The sequence below is a fragment of the Crocodylus siamensis genome, chromosome 6 (genome assembly GCF_052110815.1).
Source record: "Crocodylus siamensis isolate JL-2025a chromosome 6, ASM5211081v1, whole genome shotgun sequence".
In the NCBI taxonomy this organism is placed as follows: Eukaryota; Metazoa; Chordata; order Crocodylia; family Crocodylidae; genus Crocodylus; species Crocodylus siamensis.
In genome coordinates this window covers 84,032,001-84,056,997 of record NC_143400.1, presented here as the reverse complement: position 1 = coordinate 84,056,997, position 24,997 = coordinate 84,032,001, and the positions used below count along the sequence as shown (strand labels likewise).

General features: G+C 44.5%; 1 protein-coding gene and 1 long non-coding RNA gene across 2 annotated transcripts; one reads left to right on the top strand and one right to left on the bottom strand.

Annotated features, from left to right (window-relative positions):
* Positions 1-1,344: 1,344 nt before the first annotated feature.
* On the bottom strand, positions 1,345-7,070 carry LOC149863100 (uncharacterized). The gene is made up of 2 exons (XR_016442932.1): positions 6,949-7,070; positions 1,345-2,710 (listed from the first exon to the last, which is right to left on the bottom strand). It is a non-coding gene; the product is annotated as an uncharacterized LOC149863100 (long non-coding RNA).
* A 648-nt stretch (positions 7,071-7,718) lies between these two features.
* RPL22L1 (ribosomal protein L22 like 1) lies at positions 7,719-10,284 on the top strand. The gene is made up of 4 exons (XM_090051556.1): positions 7,719-7,838; positions 8,158-8,247; positions 8,787-8,908; positions 9,994-10,284. Exons 1-4 carry the CDS (start codon positions 7,830-7,832, stop codon positions 10,136-10,138), a joined length of 366 nt encoding a protein of 121 aa, XP_089907682.1. The 5' UTR covers positions 7,719-7,829; the 3' UTR covers positions 10,139-10,284.
* Positions 10,285-24,997: the final 14,713 nt, after the last annotated feature.

Genomic DNA, 24,997 nt, shown 5'->3' with positions numbered 1-24,997 from the left:
TAGATCATGCATAAACCTGTGTGCTAAATCATCTTACAGATGCTTCACCAGTTAAGTTATGGTATTATGTTAAAGGGTTCCTATTGAATTCAAGACAAACATTTGAACCATGTGTTTCGTAGCAACATCTCTTAGCTCACTGTCATATTTACAGCACACTTTAAAAAAAAAAAAAAAAAAAAATGCTGACTAGCTCCAGTAAAATATTTCATGAAAAATGTAGCAATTTAATAAAACTTGATTGGGGAGAGTTTCTTTCCTCTCACAGCTCCACTCTAAAACTAATGGCATGTTTGCGTGGTTTGTAATACTAGCTTCTAAATTTTAACTTCTAAGGTGATATTTGTAGTATTGGGACATAAACTGCAAGTTCTAGTAGTTGCTGTAACTTGCTTAAGTTAAGACTTTGAAAACTGGGAAGGAGTAGAGTTAGGAAGTAATTTACTCCTATTTTGTTTTTTGTTTTATTGTTCTGGGGTTTTTGTTTTTTCAGGGGGTTTTTTTCCTCTGTCTTTCCAGTTCTTCAGAGTACTGTAGGCTGTTACTTGCCTCAAATATTGGTAAATATTATTTAACAACTTTAAATGGATCCTCCTAATTTTTGCTTGATTATGGTGGTTTTTCAACTAGACTTGCTAGTTGAGCCATGTTCTCAGGGCTGTTTTTGCTAAAAAAAATTTAATTAATTGAAGTTCATTGTGTTAACAGTAACTCCATGTAAGTCTCTTGCAGGGTTTTTCTAATTCATAAATCTATAACATGCCCAAAATAGTGCATAGTCTGCAATCTCAGAATATTGTATTTTGCATAATCTGTTCAAGAATCAAAACTGGTGACAGGTCAACTGGTAGTTACTGAAGGTTAAGCATGTTAAATATTAGACTTGGCTTCAAAATTCAGAAAGTTGCTTTTTTTTTTTTTTTTTTTTGGCTTGAATTATTAGAATGAAGTGTCACAGTAGGATTAATCTCTGGTTAAAAAAATTACACTTACTAAGGCTTTGGGGGGGCAATATAGCAATGAACATGTATCGCGAGACAGTTTTAATGAAGGCATAAATCTTAAAAGGCATTATGTTAAGTATATGGTGGATTTTTAAAAATATTTTGCAGGGTACATGTAAAACATCAGAAGTCTCACTTTAATATCTCTAGTCTACCCCCTAAAGTAGTTAGCTTATGAGAATGATTCTGTATTGTGGTTTACAGCCAGTGTGAAATTGGAAGTAAGTATTTTTGCTTAGTTTAAATGTTAGCCACATAATACTAAATATCCAATACCTGTTGTTCGCACGTTAAATTGTAAACATACCAACTGCTATTCAGTGTACCTTTCTTTAAAAAAAAAAAAAAAAAAAAAAAAAAAAAAAAAGCTTGGGGAAGAAGAGAGATGTTTCTTAACGAAACTCTACCTGCAAGGTCATTTTACTGACCATGGGGGAGAAAAATTCCTTGTATGCTATTTTATTTAGTCTTGGAGATAAGTGAGCAATGGACCTGTTGGTCAACTGGAAGGGTTCAAATGTTTATATGTTGAAGATTATATTTGCTTTCTAAGTCGCAAACAGTAATTTGAAAGATGTAACTGTACATTACCCTTCTGTAATAGCAAAGTATTCAAAGTTACTAAGAGTAAAAGATGTTAAGGTTACAGAGATTTGTTTTAAAGAAAGCCTTTAACACTTAAAGTTCACTAAAATGCTTTTATAAAATGTTTGTGAACTTTGACTTTTTAATTACAATAAGGAAAAAATAAAGCTAAATTTTAAGGTCCAGTCTTAAAGCATTGGGGTTTTTTTGGTGGTTTTTCATCTTTGTTCAATACCTTTTAGCAATATCTGTTTTTGCCACAAATATTTTCTGGAAAGGCTTGTCATAGTAGTTGTATGGGGGAAAATGTTTCCCTTCCTATCAAAAGAAATAAATTTTCATTCTTGCCACAAGCTGTGATTGTTGTACGTTCCTTCAAGAAAAAAGTCAGTCAAACTGTGGTGAAAAATCATGGGGTAAAAACTAGATTTAATGAAGAAATGTTCTTCTACTTGGGCAGTATAAAAGTTTGTTTCCTCATGCTGGAAGGATAAATGCCCTTACCAAACTTGATGTCAGATCAGAAAGGCTATAACCTGTCATTTTGGAGAAACACTAAATTAGTTTTAATAGAGCTGTTTTCTTCTCAATGTGGAGAAGGCAATAATTTTACTTTGTCAGGAAGCTAGCCTACTTCCACACTTTCTGACCCAAGTACAGACAGCAAAGTTCTAAAAGCTGATACTTCTTCTCTAATTGAACTGTTCATAATGTTATCATGTGTATGTTGGGTATCTCTCTCAAGTTGGTTCTATATTCCCCTGTATAGCAGTTTTGAGGATCCAAGTAAGTTATAGCTCACCAAAGACTGACTTAAATTTTATGCATTAAAGTGATTGCAGAATTCTCACTGGATTTGATGCCTTTTGTTACTGTGTTGTCCATCTTGCAAGGAAACAGAGCTTGGAATAAGCCCACTGGTTCTTGTGAGATGTAAAAGAAAAAAAAAAGATATATTCTTTTTACAAGGAAGATGGTATTTGCTGAAGCAGATGCCAACCCCTGGTCCAGACAGCTCTGGTGTAGTCAAGTGACAGCCTGCAGGCCATTTGATCTGGCCCATGGAGGTGGAGTTCTGGTGATGGTAGCTGTCTTTGCTGTCATGGGGAGGGGAGCGGCAGCTGCAGAGCCAAGAGAAAAGAAGTGGCAGCAGTCACTAAAATGGTTGCGACTGCTGCTGTGAGCTATCTAGCCTTTGTTACAAGTATGTAGGAACCCAATCTATTTACATTCAAACTCAGATGGCAAATGAAAAGAGTATGTGAGGGGGAGAGTTAGAGGTTGATGGTTGCCTTATTTTACTGGGCTAAAATAAGTCCATATTTTATCCCTTCAGACACTGAAGATGGTGAAGGAATAGGTCACAGTGAATTTTAACCCCAGGGTTAATAAGGTGATCAGTGAATGCTTAATGAGGTTAGATGTAGTTTTAATTCTCAAACTGTCAATGTGCATGTACAAATGATTAGCAGCTGAAAGCTATCCTGAAGAAAAACCTATTGTAGCTTAACCTGTCAGAGGATGGCACAGACTTGGAATCAGAAAATTAGGGTAGGAAGCGACCTCAGGAGGGTATCTAGTCCAACCCCCTGCTCTAAAGCAGAACCACCCCCAACTGGATCACCCTAGCCAAGGCTTTGTCTAGCTGGGTCATAAAAACCTCCAACCAGGGGTAGTCCACAACACTGTTCCAGTGTTTACTATCTTCCTAAAATGAGAGGGTGTTTTGTTTTGGGTTTTGTTTTGTTTTTTTTTCCCCCCTCTCCAACCTAAACTTCCCTTGCTGCAACTTGAGACCGTTGCTCCTTGTTCTATCATCTACCACCACTGAGAACAGTCCAGCTCCATCCTCTTTTGAACCCCCCTGCATGTAGTTGAAGGCTACTATTAAACCCCCTCTGTTTTCTCTTTCCCAGACTAAATAAGCCCAGTTTCCTTAGCCTCTCCTCAGAAACCATGTGCCTGAACCATTTTTATTGCTCTCTGCTGGGCTCTCCAATTTGTCCACATCCTTCTGTAGTAGGGGGGCCCAAAACTGAACAGAGTACTCCAGATGTGGCCTCACCAGTGCTGAATAGAGAGGAATAATCACTTCTGACCTACTGGCAGCACACCTACCACACAGCCCAGGATGCTGTTAACCTTGGTGCCAAGGCCACACTGCTGGCTCATATTCAACTTATTGTCCACTGTAACCCCCAGGTCCTTTTCTGCAGAGCTGCTGCGCAGGCAGTCGGCCCCCAGCATGCACTGGTGCATGGGATTTTTCTGTCCTAAGCACAGGCCTTTGTCCTTATTGAACTTCACGCTTGGCAACTTTATGCCAATATAACATTTAACTTCATGCTTCATTTCTTTTGGCCTAATCCTCTAATTTGTCTAGGTCAGGGGCTTCCAACATTTTTTAAGGAGTATACCCCTTCTAGATACACTTCTGGTGGAGTGGGGGGTGGAGCAGCAGCTGGAGGTGGAGTGGGAGTGGGGCTTGCACAGGGTGGCGGTGGCCACTGTGTGCAAACTTTCCCCACCTCTGCCGCTGGCTGGGTGGCCCCTATGTAGCCCACAGAGGGGAGCCACTGCCCTTGCTTCCCCCCCTGTTCCTGGGGGGCAGTGAGGTGGGGTGGTATGTGGTGGTACTCTGTCCCTGCTTGCCCATGCATACCCCCTAGCCCCTTTCCAAGTACCCCCTGGTCTAGGTCACTCTGAATCCTGACCCTACTTTCCAGTATATCTACTATTTTTCCCCCCACCCACTGTAGCTTGGTATCATCTGCAAGCTCGCTGAGGGCACACTGCCTTCTTCCAGGTCATTGATGAAGATGTTGAACAAAACCAGCCCCAGGACAGTCCCCTGGTGCACTCCACTTGATACTGGCTGCCAGCTAGACATCAACCCATTGATTACTACCCTGTAAGCCTGATGCTCCAGCCAGTTTTCTATCCATGTTTCAATCCATTCATCTAGCCCCTACTTCCTTAGCTCGTTTGTGAGAATGTTGTGAGAGACTGTATCAAAAGCTTTGCTAAAAATCAAAGTATACCACATCCATCAGTCTCCCTGTGTCCACAGAGCCAATTATCACATAATAGAAAGCAGTTGGGTTGTTCAGGCATGACTTGCCCTTGGTGAATCCAGGCTAACTGTTCCTAATCACCAGGGATCCAGGTTTTCCATTTCCCATGGAAAAATGGAGTAAACAGTGGATTTTACCTCTTGCCAGAGGCAAACATGAATATCTTGTTTTGCCACAGAAACCAGTGGATTTTCCAGTTTTCCAATGAGCTCTCTGCAAGCTGGCAGGCCCCTGGAGGGAGGGAGCTGAGCAGGGCTGGGGCTGCTCCCCAGCTTGGAGGAGGTGGGGGAGCAGGCCCACACTTCATAGCTGCATGGCTCCAGCAGGCAGCAGGATGGGGGCCCAGGCAGCTTGTCTGGGGAGGGGGGGTGGCTCTCTGCCATGGTGTGCACTGCCAAAGGGGATGGGGGACCTGTACCCCTTAGATCTGTGCATGGGGAAGGGATCAGCTGCAGGTGTGGGCTGCTGCCCTTCCCTGGGGCCTCTGCAGCCTGGTGGGTGCAACTGAGTGCGGCAGAGCACAGCAGCACCACACAGAGAAGCTGTTTGCTGCTGTGAGCTCCCCACTGCCCTGGCGATGTGCCTCCTGCATGGAGGGCTGCAGTGAGGGCAGCAGCACAAAGCTGTGCCCCTCAAAGCAGTCCTGCTTGCAGGTGGCGCATTGCCAGGGCAATGCAGAGCTCACAGTGGGGAGCAGCTGTTCCGCGCAGCCCTGTTTTGCCCTGCTGTGCCAGATCATGTCTGCTGGGCTGTGGAGGCCTGGGGAGAGGGAGGCAGGGCACAGCAGGGCCATGTGGAAAAGCTGCTGAAAGCTCCCCACTGTCCTGGTGACATGCCTCCTGCATGTGGGGCTGCTTTGAGGGGTACAGCCCCATGCCCCAGCCCTGACTGCAGCCCTGCGTGCAGGAAGCACGTTGCCAGATCTGCAGGGAGCTCCCAGCAGCTTCTCCATGCAGCCCCACTGTGCCCTGCTGTGCCAGATCGCACCCACTGGGCTGCGGAGGCCCTGGGGGAGGGCAGCAGGGTGGGAGCCCATGCCTACAGCCTGTGCCTGCCCCACACGGATCTGGGGGGTGCAGGTCCCCCCTGTCCCTCTTGGGAGTGCGTGCAGCAGTCAGGAGCCAGCACCTCACCCTGCAACAGGCAGCAGGGGGAAGTGGGGGTAGGGGCTGTGGATCTGGGTCCATAGCCCTGGCAGCTGGGGGAGCAGGGGCTGTGGGTGGGGGGCAAGGGGCACCAGCAAGGCTATTGGAGTGAATGAGGAGTAAGTGGGGGGGAGCTGTGGGGAGCCTTTAATTTTAATAATGGATTTTAGGATTTTTATTAGAGAATTTGCAATTTTATATTGGAAAACCAGGATCCCTACTAATCACCTTCTTTTCTCCCAAGTGCTTAGAAATGGATTCCTTGAGGATCTGCTCCATGATTTTTCCAGGGACTGACGTGAAGCTGACTGGTCTATAGTTCCCTTGATCCTCCTTTCTCCCTCTCTTAAATATGGGCACTATGTTTGCCCTTTTCCAATCATCCAGGACCTCCCTGATTGCCCTGAGTTTTCAGAGATGATGGTCAATGGTTCTGCAGTCACATCAGCCAACTCCCTCAGCACCCTTGGGTGCATCCTGTCTGGCTCCATGGAAGTGTACATGTCCAGCTTTTTTAAATAGTCCCTAACCTGTTCTTTTCCCACTGTGGACTGCTCACCTCCTCCCCAAACTGTGCTGCCCAGTGCAATAGTCTGGGAGCTGACCTTGCCTATGGAGACAGGTGAAAAAGGCATCGAGCACTTCAGCCTTTTCTGCATCCTTTGTCTCAGGGTTACCTCCACGAATGGCAGGCCGTGCCCCTGGCGGCTGTGGGGGAACGGCTGTGGCGGCTAGCAGGGAGCTCCCACAGATGCTGTTGATGTTGTTGGCAGGGGTGGCAAGCGCCGACTAGGGGTCGGTGACCACCCACAGGCACCACTGGCTGTGACTGGGGGCAATGGTGAACCGCCTGCAGGCACCAAGTGTTGGTGGCGCCTTTTTGCAGGTGGTGCACCACCATGTGCACCCCCTACGTGTTGCCCCTGGTTACCTCCCCATTCAGTAAGGAACTCATACTTTCCCTGATCCTCCTCTTGCTACCAACATACTTGTTGAAACCCTTCTTGTTACCCTTCACGTCCCAGGCTAGCTGCAACTCCAACTGCACTTTGGCCTTCCTGACTTCATCCCTACATGCCTGAGCAATACTCTTATAGTTCTCCCTACTTTTGTGCAAGTTTCCACTGCTTATAAGCTTACTTTTGGTGATTTAGTTTCCTGAAGAGTTCCCTGCTAAGTCAAGCTGGTCTTGTGCACTGGGATGGCTTGTTCCTGCACTCTCAGTAAGGCTTCTTTCTAGTACAGCCAGCTCTCCCGGACTCCTCTCCCCCACCGACTGGCTTCCCAGGGGATCCTGCCCTTTCTCCTTCCTCTCCGTGCAGGTACTTCCTGTGGCCACAGGCAAGGCTGGAGCGGACTTTTTGCCAGGTAGATAAATTGCCGCTGCCTTTTGTCATTCCGTGTGCCTCCCTCATTCCTGGTCCCGTCTCCCCTTTCCCTTGTGCTTTCCAGCTTCCTATGTTTCTGCTAGGGTTGGTATCAATCTCCCAGTGACTACTGAAAGCAACCCAGGAGATTTTCATAGGATATTTTAAGAAAATAAATTCAAGTAATGACATACATCACGGGCGGGGGGGGGAAATCTCCCAGAACAGCTTCCTTCAGAGTTGGCAGCTCTAGTTTCTCCCAGGCTTCAACCCCCTCCTGAGTCTAGCCTCCCTGCGCTGCGCTGGCCACGGCAGCTGTGGGAGGGTGCAGGCGGGAACTCGGAAAGAGCCGAGACACCCCACCTGAACGCACAACCTCTGCCTGCCCCCCTCTGACAGCTGGGCGCGGGGGGGCAGGAACGTTGCACTGTGGGACGCTGGAGGACCGCGTCCCTAACGGCACCGCACAGGCTCATGCAAGCACAATGGCACCCACCCACCCCCACGTGACAGAGGTTGCGACGTCTCAGGCCCCGCCCCTGCTCGCTCAGAACGCGCTCGCGTTTCTGCGTGATGACGTAACTCAAGGCAACTCTATAAAGGTCCTGCCTGGGGACCACGCCAACCTTTTCCATCAGCCTCCGCGCTGGTAAGATGGCGCCGGTAAGTGAGTGAGCGGGCTCTTAAACGGGCCGCGCCTGTTCCCCCTCCCTCCAGCGGGCGCGGTGGCCAGGGGCGCTCCGTTCTCCCTCCCCCACCCCTCGCTCGGTCTAGAGGGGCCGCGGCCCGAGTCCGGCCGCACATGTGTCCGCCTGGCGCGGGCGGGAGTGCGGGGCGGCTCCGCCCCGGGCCCGGGCCCTGGCTTCGCGGCTCTGTAGCTGGCGGGGCCTTGGCCGGCGCGTCCCGCTCCAGCGCGGTGCGCCCCTAGCGTCACGTGTGTCCGCGGCGCCGGCCGTGACGTCGCGCCCATCTCTTCCCACAGAAGGACAGGAAGGCCAAGCGGGCGGCCTGGAAGTTCAGCCTGGACCTCACCCACCCCGTGGAAGACGGGATCTTCGACTCGGGCAGCTTTGTAAGTACTTTGATTTATGATTTTTTTTAACTTTGTAAAATTAATGTGGTTTTTAGAGAAAAATGGTATGGACTTGAAATCAAGTTGGTTGGCTCCTGCATTATTTTTGATGTGGTGGTTTTGGTTAGGGTTGGCCCACTGACCACTCTCATACTGTCAGTCGAGTGCTTGGTTGACCGCATATTTTTTGAGAAATGGCAATCTTGCAAAAGAAAGTTTTGTTTTTTTGTAGCTGGTCTGACAGGAATACTTTTTTAAAATTGTTTTTTGACATGCTGCATTTTTTGTGCAGTATTTGGACATATTGGTCATTTTTTACAGGTTTGACCAATATTTGGTCAGTTGACTGAACTTTATTTGATGGCTCCAATACCCAGCCCTAGTTTTAGTTGCAGGTGGCATGACGTTACTGCAATGTATACATGTACGTGGCCTGTTAAATTAAACCTTGTTTTTAACATGTATCCCGTGGCTAGGGTCACTTCCCTAGCACACACCTAGGGCACCATTCCCTAGTGTTTTCTTTCTTGTTGGAATAGGAGCAGTTCCTGAAGGAGAAGGTGAAGGTTAATGGAAAAACTGGAAACCTGGGGAACATTGTTCACATTGAACGTTTTAAGAACAAGATCACAGTGACATCTGAGAAGCAGTTCTCGAAAAGGTGGGCATCTTTTTCTGCCTCTAAAGATGATGATTTAATTTTTTGTGATTTAGCTGATTCTGAATTATAATTAATTGGTGAGGCTATTTTGAAGGTAATTTTTGTGACATAGGCATGTTAGTACCACTCCTGTACCAATTTAACTATTTTGTCTGCATGTTATGGAATAGGTTCATAGATGCTAGGGTCAGAAGGGACCTCAACAGATCATGGAGTCCAACCCCCTGCATAGGCAGGAAAGAGTGCTGGGGTCGGATGACCCCAGCCAGATGCCTATTTAGCTTTCTCTTAAAGACCCCCAAGATAGGGGAGAACACCCCCTCCCTTGGAAGCCCATTCCAAATTTTGGCCACCCTTACCATAAAGAAGTTTTTCTTGATATCAAGGCTAGATCTGCTCTCTGTATGCTGTTTATTTACTAAAATAGCTAAATTAGTGCAACACTGAATGGAGTCTCTGTTCTACTGCTATAAAAGGTAGCTTATATTAATGCATCTTGTATCTCTCAGATTATAAAACATCTGTGCTTGTCTAACCATCCAGCTCGTAGTACATTCAAGGGTGATTCTCAAGCCCTTAGGCTAGAGAGTGCACTTAAACATGTTAAGGACTTGTTTAGATAATACCATACCAAAAAAGGAGCAATGAGTCCCAATAGGAGATGGCATTTACAGTTTATGCCATTTCTCTGAATTAAACATCCTGTCCTAGCAATAAGACTTTGGTGTGCCAGCAACTACTATAGGGTTTGTGGATTTTTCACTTCTATCAATCATAGATAACTAATTGTAGATAAAACTTTGGTGTTAAGTAGTGTCAAGTCACTGGAGAATAGCTTGACTTCATAGCAGACCATCAAATACTGTAAAAAGTTTATCCATCAGAAATGAAATTATGTATGTGAATTGATACATTTATATAATCAATAACTTGAATTACTTCTAGTGTTAAGTATGGTAACCACCAAAAGGAAATGCAGTGTTACTTGTAGCATTCATTGCTGCAAAATTCAGAATTGTTGCGTTGCGTCTCACAGGTGACACAATCCTGATAGAATGTTAATATATTTTTATTTTTTTTTAAAGGTACCTGAAATACCTCACAAAGAAATACCTCAAAAAGAACAATCTTCGTGACTGGCTTCGTGTGGTTGCATCTGATAAGGAGACTTATGAGCTGCGCTATTTCCAGATCAGTCAAGATGAGGAGGGATCAGAATCTGAGGAATGAATTAAGCTCTTACTTTATCATCTTAAACACAGTGTACAAAAGACTAAACCTGTATTTATGAGAGCACTTTAACTTATTGATGAATAAAGAATTTGTACCTTGTTTAGGAAAATACTTCCTATTCAAGTGCGGTTCAGTTTACTAACCTTTCCAGTACTTTACTGGCTTTTTACTAAGACTGCTAGAGTGAGTTATACGATTTACAAATCTTTCATCGGTGCATACTAGAGTAACTCCTCTGAAGTTTAGGGGAAGAGATGGCACAGTAGGGTCCTCTTGTAGTAGAATCTCAGTGATCCAGAAAAATCAGTGTCACGGTCAATCTGGATTGATAATCAAACACTACAGTATAAAGCATTGAAAACTGTATTTAATTAAAAAAAATAAAACCAAAGAAACCAAAAGCAACAAAAAACCCCAAAAGGTATTTTTGAAAAAACATCTTTCCGTCAACACCCTATTGCTTAGAAGTAATATTCAGTTATATTATGGGCTGTAGTAGAAAAAGCAGATCTTGATGGTCAACATTTGTTTACATGGAAACAGCAAGTCTGAAATTATGTTCCAGGCATGGGGTTGTTTTTTAATTGGAATAAATAGATCCCATAACGTTTCAGTATCTTCAAGTTATCTAAATCTATATTTTGAGGTAGAAAACTGAAAATACTGGCTTTCACTTAGGTTTAGCAGTCTTTAAAAAAACAGAATAAATGTTAGTGTATATACAAACTTCTCCAGTGAAATAAACTAAAGAAATCCCTACTGATTCTCATCTAAAGCATGTTACATTTTAGTTATTAATATTTTCACATTTTAATTCCTTGATCTTGACAAGGGGTGGGCAATTATTTTGGGTAGAGGGCCGCTTACTGGGTTTTGGAAAGCAATCGAGGGCTGCATGACAGGCAGCCCAGGGTAGATTAATATTAATTTTTAAAAATTTTTTAGGGGCCCTATGGGCCAGATAGAATGACCTGGAGGGCTGCATCCGGCCCCCAAGCTGTGTTTTGCCCACCCTTGATCTTGACTATACTGGTTTTGTGCTAAACAGGGAGCCAATATAGTTCTGCATTTAAAACTAAGATTTCAAATCCCAGAACTAAATAATTTAAATAAGCCCCACAGGAATATAAAACAGGTATGCTGTGTTCTTATCACAAGCAAAATATAGCTGCAAGTCTTACATGATTGAAGCTCCGTGGTAAAGGCAGGGGGCACAGCAGGGGGTGTCCTGAGTTATGGTTCCCTGTGAGAGACAGGATTTAAGATGCATCTTACCTTAAGTCCCTTTGTGACACCCTAAATATTCAGTTTACATTATTTTAATATGTATATATTTACTAGACTGAACATCCCTGAGATAGAGACATAATTCAGCTGGCTTGATCTCCCTTGGGTCCTATTAACTTCTGTATTCTGACTGCAGTTGACCAGCCCCTATAAGATGGGGTGCAGAGTCCTCTGTCCTAGCCCTGGGCAGTTGGGTCACTTTCTAAGGAAGAAATGTTCTGAAGCCCTCAGGCTGAGGGCCTTGAACCCAACTGTCCCATTTTTCTGAGTGCTGTAACCATAAAAATATGCAAAAAGTGGCCATCACAGTATTAACTCAATGAGGTCTGAGTGCTTACTATATCAGGGTCCTCCGGGAACTTAAGCATGGGGATGCCCAGCATGTAAATTCCAAATGGGAAATTGGCACCTAGCTAGAGAAGATGGTAGCACCTGTGGGGATGCACATGCTGAGAACTTCAGGGTACCCTGTGTTTCAGAATTAGTAGAAGATTGCTGAAGCCTAGCAGGCCATCAAGCTGGTATGGATAAGGCATGCATACAAAGGAGAGCTAGCGTCATGCCCCTTTGACTCTCAGCCCAAATGGTTAGGTATCCATTTTAGAGCTGGATCAGTGGGAAGCAGCCCTCGGGCTGAGTTTACAGTACTGTTTGAATTCAGACACCTTTTCCACTGCCTCCACTCTCCTGTTTCAAAATAAGTTTTTCTAACTCAGACAGTGAATATGGTATTAGCTGTGCAAGTAGAATATTTGCTTTCTCATATTTGTATTGCAGGTTAATGGTGGGGTAGATAAAATGTTGCTATTTCAAGAAGACTTCATCCTCCACAATAAGAAAAGATAGGTATGGGATCTACATAGTCTTTCCTGTAAACACACTTACAAAGTAAGCTCAACATGAGGTAACCATGTACTATATATGGACTTAACAATGCAGTATTTATCCTTACTGCAAAAGAGGAGGTTGTAGTATAATATTGAAATTTTCTGCTTGCCTAACAGGTGTGAATGCTATGAGTAAGTAGCTGGTGAAGGCTGAGCTTCCTGGTGCACTTATGAATGTCAGCACTGTTTTTTGCTGACGTTTTGTACAGAAATTACCTACTGAAAAAAAAATGCTACAAATTCCAAGCCATGCATTTTTAAAGTTCTACTTGACATCTGTTTGCACCATGTAAATCCAAATGAAGTGAACAGCAGGGAGACTACATTGTTGAAAATGTGCAGCTCAGTCATCATTTCTCAATTACACTGAACCAAAACTTTCTGAGTTCCAGGCAACAAGGAAAAATGAGGAAGATGAAGTTAGAAAACATCCACTGCCTAACTTTTACATTTTTGTTCTCATTTGTTTTTAATTGCATCATAAAACTAGCAAAACCCTGACAGCAGGTCCTTACCTGCTGAAATAACTTTATTTCCTTCATAGGAACTACAGCAACTTAAATAAGGCTAAGAGCTGCAAGCTAAATTGGGCAATTGTAAATCATCAGCTGCAATTGCTCTGAGCTGCTTTTTGGACAAGTTAATTGTATTTAAAATAAAATACCTCAAGCAAGATAGTATAATTTACTGCAGGCATACAGGTAGGTCACAACTATCCTGGAAGTTGTATGGTCCTTTGGTATGGTGACGAGGAGTATTTTCTTTCTCTGTCTTGGATCCTGAAAGATACAAATCTTACAAGACTTTAAGGGAGGGTATGATAAGGATTACCTACTACCAAACTTAATTCCCTTCCTGCTTCTGAATAGGCTTGGTATATATGGATGCAGCACTGAGGAAAGCAACAAAAATCATTGCGATAGTCTTTAAATATGTGCTGATTACTCCCTGACTATCTGGTCCCTTCTGGGCATCTCAAACTAGGCAGTCAAAAATTGAGATGCCAACTTACTGGTCAGCTTTGAAAATGTTAGTCCAAGTGCCTCTTCAGGATGAGGGACTGCTCTTGTATTGGACAAGATTTCAGGTTGGTTGGTACCTAAAGACAAATATTTTTGCTACAAAATGTGTAACAACGTAGCTTAAGAGAACCTAAAATATCTTGCCAGCCCAGCTGATTCAAGTTTAATCAGAAATCTAGGCAAAGTTTCTTAGGTTCTCCTTCAACTTTAATTCAGAGCAACATAAATCTGCAGTAACTCACGTGAGGTCAGTTGCATTCTTTATTTACAAAGCCAAAGATCTTTAGGTGTTTTCACAGGAATATACCATTTGGGATCTAACATTGACTAGGAGGGAAAAAACTGTCTTTTGATGGTAAAGTACCAGTGTTACATACAGGAACATGCCAATCTCTTTTTATTGCTGCATTTAGGTTAAACAAGAAGTGACATGATTATATCCCAAAATACATCCCCACCTAATATTCAAAGGGTTACACTTCCAGGCAATAATAGGTCCTTCAAAACAGACTGACACAACAAAAACATTCCACTTAAATAGTATACCCCTGAATCAAATGAAGCCCAATAACAACATTGCTATGTTTTCTTTCCTTCCTTTCAAATCATGGTGCTGTTCAGCCCAAGTGCAATAGCTTACCATTAGTCAAAAGCTATGAAAACAGGGCTAGGATTTCACAGCAAATGCAGCTTCACTCTGCAGATATGGCTGGGTACAGACTGGCAGCAGACTCATTTCAGGTTTTAAACCTGATATTTAAAAAAAAAAGGTACAACAATTCCATGAAACCTGATCGTGTGCCCTGACTGATACCTCAGTGAAATTTTCAAATGCTCACCTTTTTTATGGCTTTCACCTGTGTGCACTTTTTGCATTGTTAAACTAAACGGCCATGTTCCAGTCAGCATTTGAAACAAACTGCTTTCAAATCTACCACCGTATGAGAAGTTTGTATCCTTTAAAGTTCTGACCTGTATATTCACTGCATTTTCACGCTGCCTTCTTATCACACTAGTTGGAATGGAGGAGGGCTGAAGCCTCAAATAAATGTGGGCTCATTTCAACATCCGTGTGATGCAGGGCAACCAAGGCACATAACTGTTAAGTGATCTGCCCAAAGTTAAACTAAATGAAATTCACTTCTGGTGCACAGAGCTAGCATAAGACCTATGGATCACTCAAGGACATGAGCAACAGTAAATTTATAAGTAGAAGTGAGCATCTTAATTTAGCTCTCTATTGGGAGTCTTGCCCAGACAATCTCTGGTAACACAGCTCAGCATACAATCCAGTGCAAGCACTCCAGGGGGAAAAAAGCTTAGCAGAATTACCTTTCACAATGCAAATGAACTTTGTATTTGAATATAATTTTTAACCTAGTGTTAAAATAAAAATGTATTCTACTTGGAAGAGAATAGGCTCATTTAAATACAAATGGGTTTATTTGCAAGATTAGTGTCACTCATTAAAGCCATAAGAAAGATGCCACTGTACATAATAAAGTGAAAAGGCATGTCTGAAAACCCTGAGAAGAGTAATAGTGCTTTTATAATTTTACATAGACTTTACTTTCAAACAGACCAGGTGTGGTATGAAACAGGACCTGAAGTGGTTGGCCAGGAAGGTGTCCTTCTTTAAGGAATTAACAAGATTAGAATCAAGCTGAGCTGTCCACTCACAAAATGCAGGTCTGAAGGTTCACCCAGTGGCTAGATCTTTTCCCAAACCAAAAAAAAAAAAAGCACAGTTTGAGTGATGGCAGTGAGAGTTTAAGGTCTGTCCACTCACAAATCAGACTGCTTCTCCCACAGCAGGGGCCGAGGGATTTGTGGCAGTCTTTGATCATCATGTGAAATACCAGCAGCTGCTTTCTGGAGCTGCACTAGACCTGCAGAGAGCAGGTGAAATCCTATCACTCGGGATGTCATTGGGAGTCTTGCTATTGACTTTAATGGAGTAAAGCCCTTCAACTTTACTCACCTTCATGGCCTGGAATCCTAGCTCTCTGGCACTATGCCATAGTCAGGGCCAGATGGTTCCCAGAGGCCTGTTTTAGCACATGAAAAGTGAGAAGGGGTAGAGAAAGGCTTACGCAGACTTTCAGGAAATAGCTCTGTACTGGATCAGAGCAGGGATTTCCCCATCTAAGATGATACAAAACACCCACTGTGGACAATTAGGCCATAATGTACCTTAATGGGAAGAGATTTCTTTTTAACCCCAGGCACTTACTAACTGGCACCCGATGATGCACAAAGCTTGCTTGCTCTTCATTGATTTTTTTTTTTTAAACTTTGGCTAATATGATTGTGGACAGCATGCATATCTGTTAATAGTCCCCCTTGGTTTGTTGAGTCTCCTAGGAACCCACATAGTGAACAAAGTCACTCACACTCGCAATCCATGCCTGCCTCTACAGGTGGCTGTTACAGTTAGCCGCACTCCTTGGCATTTGGAAATTTATGGAGACAGACAAAATAGAAATGGTGTCCTGTGCCCAAAGTTTAACACACAAGTTCAGGTGCTTCTCTCTACAGGAGTATGTCCACCAGTAGAAGACACGGAGCCCATGATTCAGAAGTAATGATTCATTATTGCACATTCACACTAGCTAGTCCACTGCAATACAGCATTAGTGTTGTTTAACTTTCAGATATATAGTAGGTGCCTGTTTCCTATGCAGCTGTCAAGACAGAGCAGTTTAACATTATTATGCAGCTTTAGCTAGAATCTCAGGTTGTTTTCTGACATCCTTCTGTTTTCAATTTGGCAGGTTGATGCTAGAAGCAGTAGCTCCCCAGCAAGATGTTGGAAACTGAAAAAGGGTTAGATTCTTATCATCCACCAGGAGGGCTGCCATGTGCAACTCCCATTAGTGGGCATGGGAGCCACATGCAGAAATGCTGAGGCATGTCAATGATAACATGACCTCTGGTTCACACTGTAACTCAAGAACACACTGCTATGTGGCTACTCTCTTTCAGCTCTGACCAGGCACACTCCTCTTTATAGTCAAGGCCTTACTTAGATCAGTGGTTTTCAACCTCTTTAGACTCAAGGCACCCCTTAGCCAAGATCTTAGCTTCCACTCATTTTCTTGGCTACAGAAAAATAACAGAGCAATTCTACCGTTGCAAAGAACTCAGAAAGACCGCAGCATAGTGTTTTGACACTATGGATTCCTATTGGGTTTATCTTCCAAGTCATCTATAGGTGTTTGCACACCCACCAATGCTAAGGTTGCACGGCACCCTTAAAAGGATCTCATGGACCCTGCAGCACCCTGATGGAGAATACTGCTGTAGACCATGGGTGCTCAGCCCCTGGCCTGTGGTCCGGATCCACCCCCCAGAATTGTGTCATTTGGCCCATGTGACTCCCCACAGGTCCAGAAAATTGGCAGCAGTGGCTATCCCACTGCCAAATTTCTGGACCTGTGGGGAGCCCCACAGGTCGGATAACATAGCCCTGAGCTATATATCAGGTGCACAGGGAAGTGCAGGGCCTGATCCTGGCACATAGGGTCTGACTACTGCATGGGGAGGTGGTGCAGGGTTCCCAGGCCAGGTGGGACCAAAGCAGAGCGGGGCCAAGCAAGGCCCTGCTGGTCCTAATTCTGCTCACTGACTGGCCCTGGGCCACTCATTTGACTTGCAGACCCAGAAGTTTGAGCATCACTTTTTTAGACCATATCTGTACTATCATGTAGGCCTTAAGGACTAAAGAGCAGAACTGATTCAGGAGACTGTACTTCCCAGTGTCTTGTGTGCAACTGGCTCTGTACGTGGGTAGCAAGTCAAATAACTGACTAGTTTATAACAGGCCACAAGATCCCCCCTCAGCCTTCTCTTTTGGAGGCTGAACAGGTTCAGGTCCCGTAGCCTCTCCTCGTAGGGCCGGCCCTGTTGGCCACTCGTATGATCAGGGGGCAGCAGGGCAGGCCCTATGAGGAGAGGCTGCGGGACCTGAACCTGTTCAGCCTCCAAAAGAGAAGGCTGAGGGGGATCTTGTGGCCTGTTACAAACTAGTCAGAGGGGACCAGCAGGCATTGGGGGAGTCCCTGTTCCCCCGAGCACCGCCAGGAGTGACCAGGAATAACAGTCACAAGCTGGCAGAGGGCAGATTTAGGCTAGACATCAGGAGGTGCTACTTCACGGTCAGGGCGGCTGGGGTCTGGAACCAACTTCCAAGAGAAGTGGTGCAGGCTGCTACCCTGGGGGTGTTTAAGACGAGGTTAGATGCTCATCTTGCTGGGGTCCTTTGACCTCAGTACTCTTTCCTGCCGTGGCAGGGGGTCGGACTAGATGATCTGCTCAGGTCCCTTCCGACCCTAGAAACCATGAAACTATAAATAGGAAACAGGGGAAAATAAAGCCAGAGGCCCTTACATCAACTGATCCACAGGTTTCTGTATTTACTGGCTGTTCCACCCATCCACCCACAGGGAGGCAAGGAAAGCTGGCAAAATTGGCCTTACACTAATGGGATAATCTGAGGCGCTATTACTGCTAAGAAACACATCTGCTGGAAGATTTCACTTGTGCACTGGATTTGAACTTCAAACTCCAACCAGTTCCTGATACTTCCCCTCTGCACCTGCCCCATATTCCCTCATGCTCCCTAATTTCTGCCGTTTCCCTCACCCCTGTGCTCCCTCCTCTGCAGTCCACTTAAGTGCATTGCCTTCATGCTGGCTGCAGGAGCAGCTTCAGGAGGGGAAATTAGTGCTTCAAGGAGGGAGGGAGAATAGCTTATTCCTGACAGCTCACCCTGCTGAGGAGAGCTGTTAAAGACCTTGGATCCCTGCTGCCTGCACCATGGTGGGGACAGTGGGAGGAGCTACTTTTCCTGCAGCGGCACAAAGAGCCACAACCACCATTGCAAGAACACCAGGAAAAGCCCCTGTTTCCCATGGCAGGAAAACCAGTCCATCTCCCTCTGGTGCTTTTGAGGGAAACGTTATGGGAGCCGGGATGTTTGATGATCCCACAGACCTATATTTTTATAGCGCTACAAAGGGCTGAGACATGTCGTAGCACCACAAACACCTGCCTACGCCCTGAGCTTTCTGCCCCCAAGACTGAGCACTTAGCCAAACTGTAGTGGCTATGCCAAAGGGCAATAATAAGCTCCCCCCCAGTACTAGGGTAAATGCTCTCCTCCCATCACGCCGCAAGAATGATTCCTCACCATCCACATCAGCCGGGGTCAAATTCCCCATCTCCTTTTTCCCTTCAGCCTTTTGGTTCTTCATATTCATGTTCCTCACATCCTGCCTTCCTGTTCTCTTTACTTTTTCTGTCACTAGCCCTTTTCATAGGCACTTGAACACATGCAACAGCATGCTAGTATCTATTTTAAGTGTGTCCCAAGTGTATGGAAATTGTCATTTCCTGACAACCATTAGGTACTAACCTTCACTTCCCACCAAGGGCAGAGAGCTACACTGCGCCCTTGAGTCACTAGCTCAGTGGGGGAAAGCAGGAGGTGCTATTGTTATTCCTAGTTAGCCTTGTATAACCTCCTGCCTGGTGTGAAACATGGTGATTCACAGAACGCTACTTTATATATTGGGTTTTTTTCTAAAAGAGGAAAACAAATCTTGAGCAGCAAACAATTGCCATGAGATTTGCTCTGAAAGAAATGATGGAAAACAGTTTGCACATGTCAGCCAATCACAGGCAGCTTCACTGTAGCTATAATGATAAATGAGACATTTACTCATGTCTAAGGGGCAGAATGAGCCCCTGGAGCAGGCACTGGACTGTGACCGAGCTCCTGAGTGGCTCATGCTGTGCTGTGTGATGCTAGGCAGTTGCTTTACTTCTCTGTGCTTTGGTTTCCACATCCACCCTGAACTATTTACAGTGTATGCTTTTTAGGGAAGGAACTCTGCAGCACTGTGTCTGGACTAGCATGATCCTGTCCCAATCTCAGCTGGGTCCTCAGACTAATTATAGATTTCATAGACATCAGGGCTGGAAGGGACCTTGGGAGATCATCGAGTCCAGCCCCTTATTTATAATTTAATTATAAAGCAGCTCCTTAAATTCCCAGCTAACTACAGCAAGCAAACCGATAAAGAAGAAATCAAAGCACAGTCTCCCTAACTCAGTTCTGAATTTCAGTTCTCATAACAATGCCTGACAAATAATGGTAGTGTAAGAGTGATGTTGTAGCTGTGATGGCCCAGAAATTATCCAAGAGGCAAGAATTTCTTAGGGTGATAACTTTTATTGGACCACCTATGTGGCTGATGCTTGTACTTCAGCTAGTACTTAAGTTCTACGGTTTCTCTGGTTTCATACATGGCAGGGAGGCAAGTGACTTCAAATGGTTTAGTTAAACAGCCAAGTGATGGGGCATATCTGAGCAGCAGAAAGGCTAGGGATAGAAATTGCACATCAACTGGTATAAGTGATTAGAAACCTGTTCAAATCTGTAACACAACAGAAGTTCAGTGCACATAAGCTACTTTCAAAATGACTGAAACCAGTTTAATATAAACCTGGATGGCTGTAGTATCAGACTTAACTGATTTAGACTAAATCAGCTTATTGAACTTCTGTCCCAGATCCCCTCCAGATTCAAGTTAACTCACGGTACCCCAGCATCCCAGGATGCTTTGCATTGCCCCTGCAAACCCCCATTGCAGAGCAGGCGTTATTCTTGGCCCAAGCTGTTGGCCCCAGCTGAGCAGGGAAGCATGCTATAGCCCCCCCACCCCGCTTGTGGCCTGAGCCATTACAGGTATGTGTCTGCATTTCCAAAATCAAAGGTGAACAGTCTTCACTTACTTATCAGTTCAATCTATGCAGTTTAACACCAATCTGCAAAAACTGAATCAATTCAGCCTCAGGCTTTTTGACTGCTTGTACTTAGCCCTGGTGTTTGCCTAATCCTCCTCTTGTCGCCATTTGTATTGTTATTTGCTGAGACATGACGTAAAGTTTTATTCAGACTTGCAAGTGGATTGATGTGCCAGTAGATGGCGTGCTATATCTAAATTACCAGTGAATATTTTGCTTTTCACAGACCTTGCCTGGGACTTCACTTGTTTCCATGGAATGGGAAATATTATTTCTTGAGTATAATTTGCCAGAATTTCTGAATGCCACGTTGTCAGTCTCTGGTTTATATAAGACTGTCTTTAAGTATGGTGCATAGGATGGCATCTGGAAGGCAATGCTTTGTCGCTGTTAACATTCATCGTACGTGCTTCCAGGCTCAAGGGAATACAATACAAATTATTGTTCTTATTCTGTAACAGCATGCTAGAACCTGCTCAGTACTCAGTGGATGATAGTCCCTGTCCCAGGGCCTTCGATGAGACAAACAAACAATGCAGTTCCTCAGACTGAGAAACGCTTGCTGAAGTCAAAGATCATCCTTAGGATTGGGGCGAGCAGGCCTGGACTTTATTCCATTAAGTGTCTTTCATAACTGCTGCAGCTATGACTTAAAATTAATAGAACAAAGGAAAAGAGAGATTTACAGGCACAAACCAAGGATAATGATGGGTTCAATCCTCAACTGGTGTAAACAGAGACAGTTCCACTGAATCCACCATAACAGAGAAACTAAAACTGGGAGAAGCTGAAGAATGGTCCTAAAGCAGGACAAGACTGAGCAGGAGGCAGCTGTGCAGCTAGACATTAATTTACGGATGCTGAGGCATGGAGACACAACCTTGAGAGAAAAGCTCAAGCTGGAGAGTGCCACTGTCTTCACTGGCAGGGATCATCATGAGGTGCCATGTAACGGTAACATGCAGCAGGGGAAAATCAAAAGGGATGTTCATATGGGATGAACACCCCAAAGCTCCACAAGCAGCTTGTGTTAGCGTGGATCTGCACATGTGAACTGCAGCTTATGGAGATATTTCAGTTCAGTAAAGACCCAGATATGCAGAAAAGAACACAAAGAGGTTTGGCCTCCCCATAGTCCATTCAGGGTCTTACCCCATCCTGTCTAAGGCCCAGATCCTCAAGCATATTGAGGCATCTGCCTCTTTAGCACCAGTAGCCACCATTTAGAAATGCCTCTGTCAGTGCCAAAAATCACCACTCAACTGTAACCGAACAAGTGGGATTCTCAGAGCAGGTGTTCACCTTGCCTGTCTTGTTAGCGTGACCCAGTTCTGCAGGTGTATTCAGCACGTGCCACTGCCAGCCCCAAAAAAGAGCCAGGGGATGAGTGGTATGTGTCCACCAGAATGGCCAATGGCCTAGCAGTTAGATCAGTCCCCTGGGATGTGGGTGTTTTGGCTCCAATCTCTTCTCTGTCTGATTAAAACTAGAATCTGAATCCTTATTCCAAGGGAATGCTCCAACCACTTTTGGATATTATAGAGAAGGGGAGGGCAATTTATTTTCTATAGATGGGAAAACTGGCTTTAGGTACCTACTTCTAGGAAATGATTCAAAGGCCAGGAGCCTGAACAGTGGGATGCACCACTGACTTCAGCTAGGCCTGTCTTTGCAGATGCATTTTCTTCTCCTCTATCTTTCATTCCCACCTAGCCTGGGTAGTTCCACACTCAGCTGGTTTGTGGAGGGGCCCTCCTAATGTACTTTCTCTTGCCAGGCATTGTTTGGGAAGGTTGGAGACTTAATGCGGCGCTGAGAATTGCACTGCAACACTGAAGGATCTTTGAGGATCTAGACCAAAATACCTTCCACAAGCATACTAAGCAAAGAAAATAGCATTTGTCAGTGCAGCTCTCCTGGATCAAAGATGTAGATACCTACTATAGCAGTGAAGCAGCACCTTTGTACAAAGCCCATGTGCTTCCAGCCTGTAATTTAGATCTTATCTTCTCCCAAGCTCAGAGCCATTTGGGTCCAGGGTTTTAGGTTAGTCCCACGTATGTGAATCTAATATTTAGGAGCAGGCTGCAGCAACACTTAATGAAACACTGTCAGCAGAGACAATTATAGCACTAAAAAAGGCCCTGCATGGTAGGATGGATGCACTAAATCTTTGTAATGTATTGATGTAGAAGCAGGTCTTCAGTGAGAGCAAACTTCAAGGAACATAAGTAACTTGCTGTGAACTATGCATAGGAAAGGTGCTGAATAGTAGTTTCTGAGACTAGTGGCCTTGGGTTGGTTATTCACAGGTACAGCACCAACTGTGACCTAATAAATCAGTCCTAAGCTAGAGAGTCCCTACAATTTTCCTGGATCACTCATGTGTTAGCCTCCCTACTGAAAATGTCAGTCACATTTTTACCTTCTTTGCTCACCTTCTGAAAATGGGATGGGGACCATCCTCTCATGAATGCTACTAGCTATGGGGAAAGTGGTGGTGCAGAAAGGTCACTTTCCTCTGAGGCACTGGGACATTGGCCATAGCTCAGGCTGGGAGTTTTTGGCTAGTGTGAGCTGATGCTCTTGCCAGTACTTGGAAAACCCAGAGGTTCCTGGCTTGGGGGACTTGCATTTCTGCTCACTGTCATAATCATTGCCAAATTTGGGGTCAGGAAGCAATTTTCGCCTAGGTCAGACTGGCACAGCTGGTGAGGGCACTGGGCTTCCTTTGTTGCATGGATGATCATGTTCTGAGCATTCCTCCAGGTTCTTAAGGGACCATCTGAACTGAGTCACCAGATGCCAAAGACAATAAGTGGATCAGCAGTTTCTCATAAGTTACTGGAACATGGGGCAAGGAGAAGAAACTAGGAATTCAATAATAAATACAACAAGGTGCACAAACAGTGGAATTGAAAACAGATGAAAAAGGAGCCTTCATTTTTGGTACAGAAGGTCAAAAAACATTTTCCCACATGGACAGCACTACTCACAAAGCATTAAAATAAGCCCTTCCTTGTATTCACAAGTGAGCCTGCAACATACCACTGAGTTAGTTTTGGAATATTTACATGGCAGATTTAAGGATTCAGCATAGATCTGCAGAATTAGCGCAGTTTATTTTAGTGCACTTCAGCCTCTACCTCTCTGCACAGTGGTGGGGAAAATGGCTTTTATTTTATTTTTTAAGTGCTGCTGAGAGCATGATGCAAAAAGATTATCCTTGTGCTAGCAATTATCATTTTTATCTTTTAATATTATAACACCAAGAAACAGCAAACTCTAAAATAACATAGGCAAAAGATGTCTATGCATTTCAAAAGTAAGAGATCCTGACCTCAGAGAAGAAGGGTGATCCCGATGGGAGGGCGTTAGCATGGCTTCCAGGAGATCTGGGTTCAAAAATCCTGGCTCTGCCCCTGACTTCCAGGGTGTTAAGGTCAGGTGTGAAGATAAGTACTTTAAAACCTGTCGGGAGCTCACTTGCTATGGTAATGGAGCGCACATAAGAATCTGAAATAGAGTTTTCTGCTTTGCTGATTCTGAGCTCAGCACTGCTTAAGGTGGCTGGAAGGACTTGATTCTCCATGCTCTCGTGCCCTTTAGGTGGATCATTTGGTGTAACAAAAGGGGAGAATCAAGCCCTTAAGCCCCAATTTCCCTCCTATGTAAAATGAAACAGGCCAGGAAACAACATGGCCTTATATCTCTGTGGAGTCCCAGGTATGGCTAGATGGCACTCTTCCTCACCCAACTTTTGCTTGACTGAACTGGTGTGTGTGCAGCATGGGAACAGTTGCAGCATCTAGGAAGGGTTTGGGGAAAAACAGTCTCAACTTGACAGAAGCAAGCCAGGCATGCAGACTTTCTCTCTCCTCCAGATTCTTCATTCACTCTCCAGCACTGGCAGCAGAGCCAACAGATATACCTTGATGTTGTTGGCTGCTAGACAGAGCTTGGATCCTGACTCCTCCAGTGCGGATGGTGACTCAAGAAGGAGATTAGGTTAGTGCTACTCTTCATTTCACTGTTATTTCTGTCCTTGATGCCTTATGGTTGCTTAGAAGCATATTTGACATCTTCATATACTGCTGCTACTATTGTAGACCCTTTACATTCTGTTACAGTGAAGATCTGGGGGAAGTAATACTCCTGCTCTCCTATTTTTCTGCCCCTCACCTTACTACTTTGTCCCCTGTGAAATGAATCTGAAGTGCTTTCTTTAGCTCCCCTCCTTCATCCTGCCACTTCATTTAACAATATTTACACACTGGGAAGAAAAAGTCTCTGGGATGTTGATAATATTTATTGGCACTAACAGTTGGGAGCTGTAAAGATTCCAAGCATTTTTCACATGAGTCATTTCAGGGATCTTCTTGCTGTTATCAGCTCACGGGATCAGTTCAGGTTGCTTGAAAATGATGGAGGATGCAAGTCTCCTTCTCCCCTGGTATCTGGCTGAAATGGAGTACTTGATTTAAAAGAGCATTAGCCTTCTGCTGAAGGCTCTAGACCTAATAAAATCCTTGAACTATGGACAAGGAACACAGGAACAAGAGACAAAATCCATCTTGTAGCTGCAAAAAACCAGCAGGAATTTATAGACCTAGTTTGATATTAAATGTACATTTATCTTTTCTATGTCTATGGCTCATGCTTCATGAAAGCTAATGTCTGGCTCTTCTTTTCTGAGAAGAAGTGTGTTGTAATTAACATCTGGGAACAAGGAGATCTGAGTTGTAGTCATGCCTTTGCTAAAGATCTTGGGAAAGTCAAATAGGGCAGAAGCAAATATGCAGATAGTAGGATTTTCACACTCACAGGCTGTCTGCCATTGAAGTCAATAG

Bases quoted from the DNA above. Each gene is read 5' to 3' on its own strand.
- RPL22L1 (XM_090051556.1), top strand. The intron at 8,248-8,786 runs GTAAGTACTTTG...TTGTTGGAATAG, and splicing joins TCTTCGACTCGGGCAGCTTT to GAGCAGTTCCTGAAGGAGAA. The intron at 8,909-9,993 runs GTGGGCATCTTT...TTTTTTTTAAAG, and splicing joins GAGAAGCAGTTCTCGAAAAG to GTACCTGAAATACCTCACAA.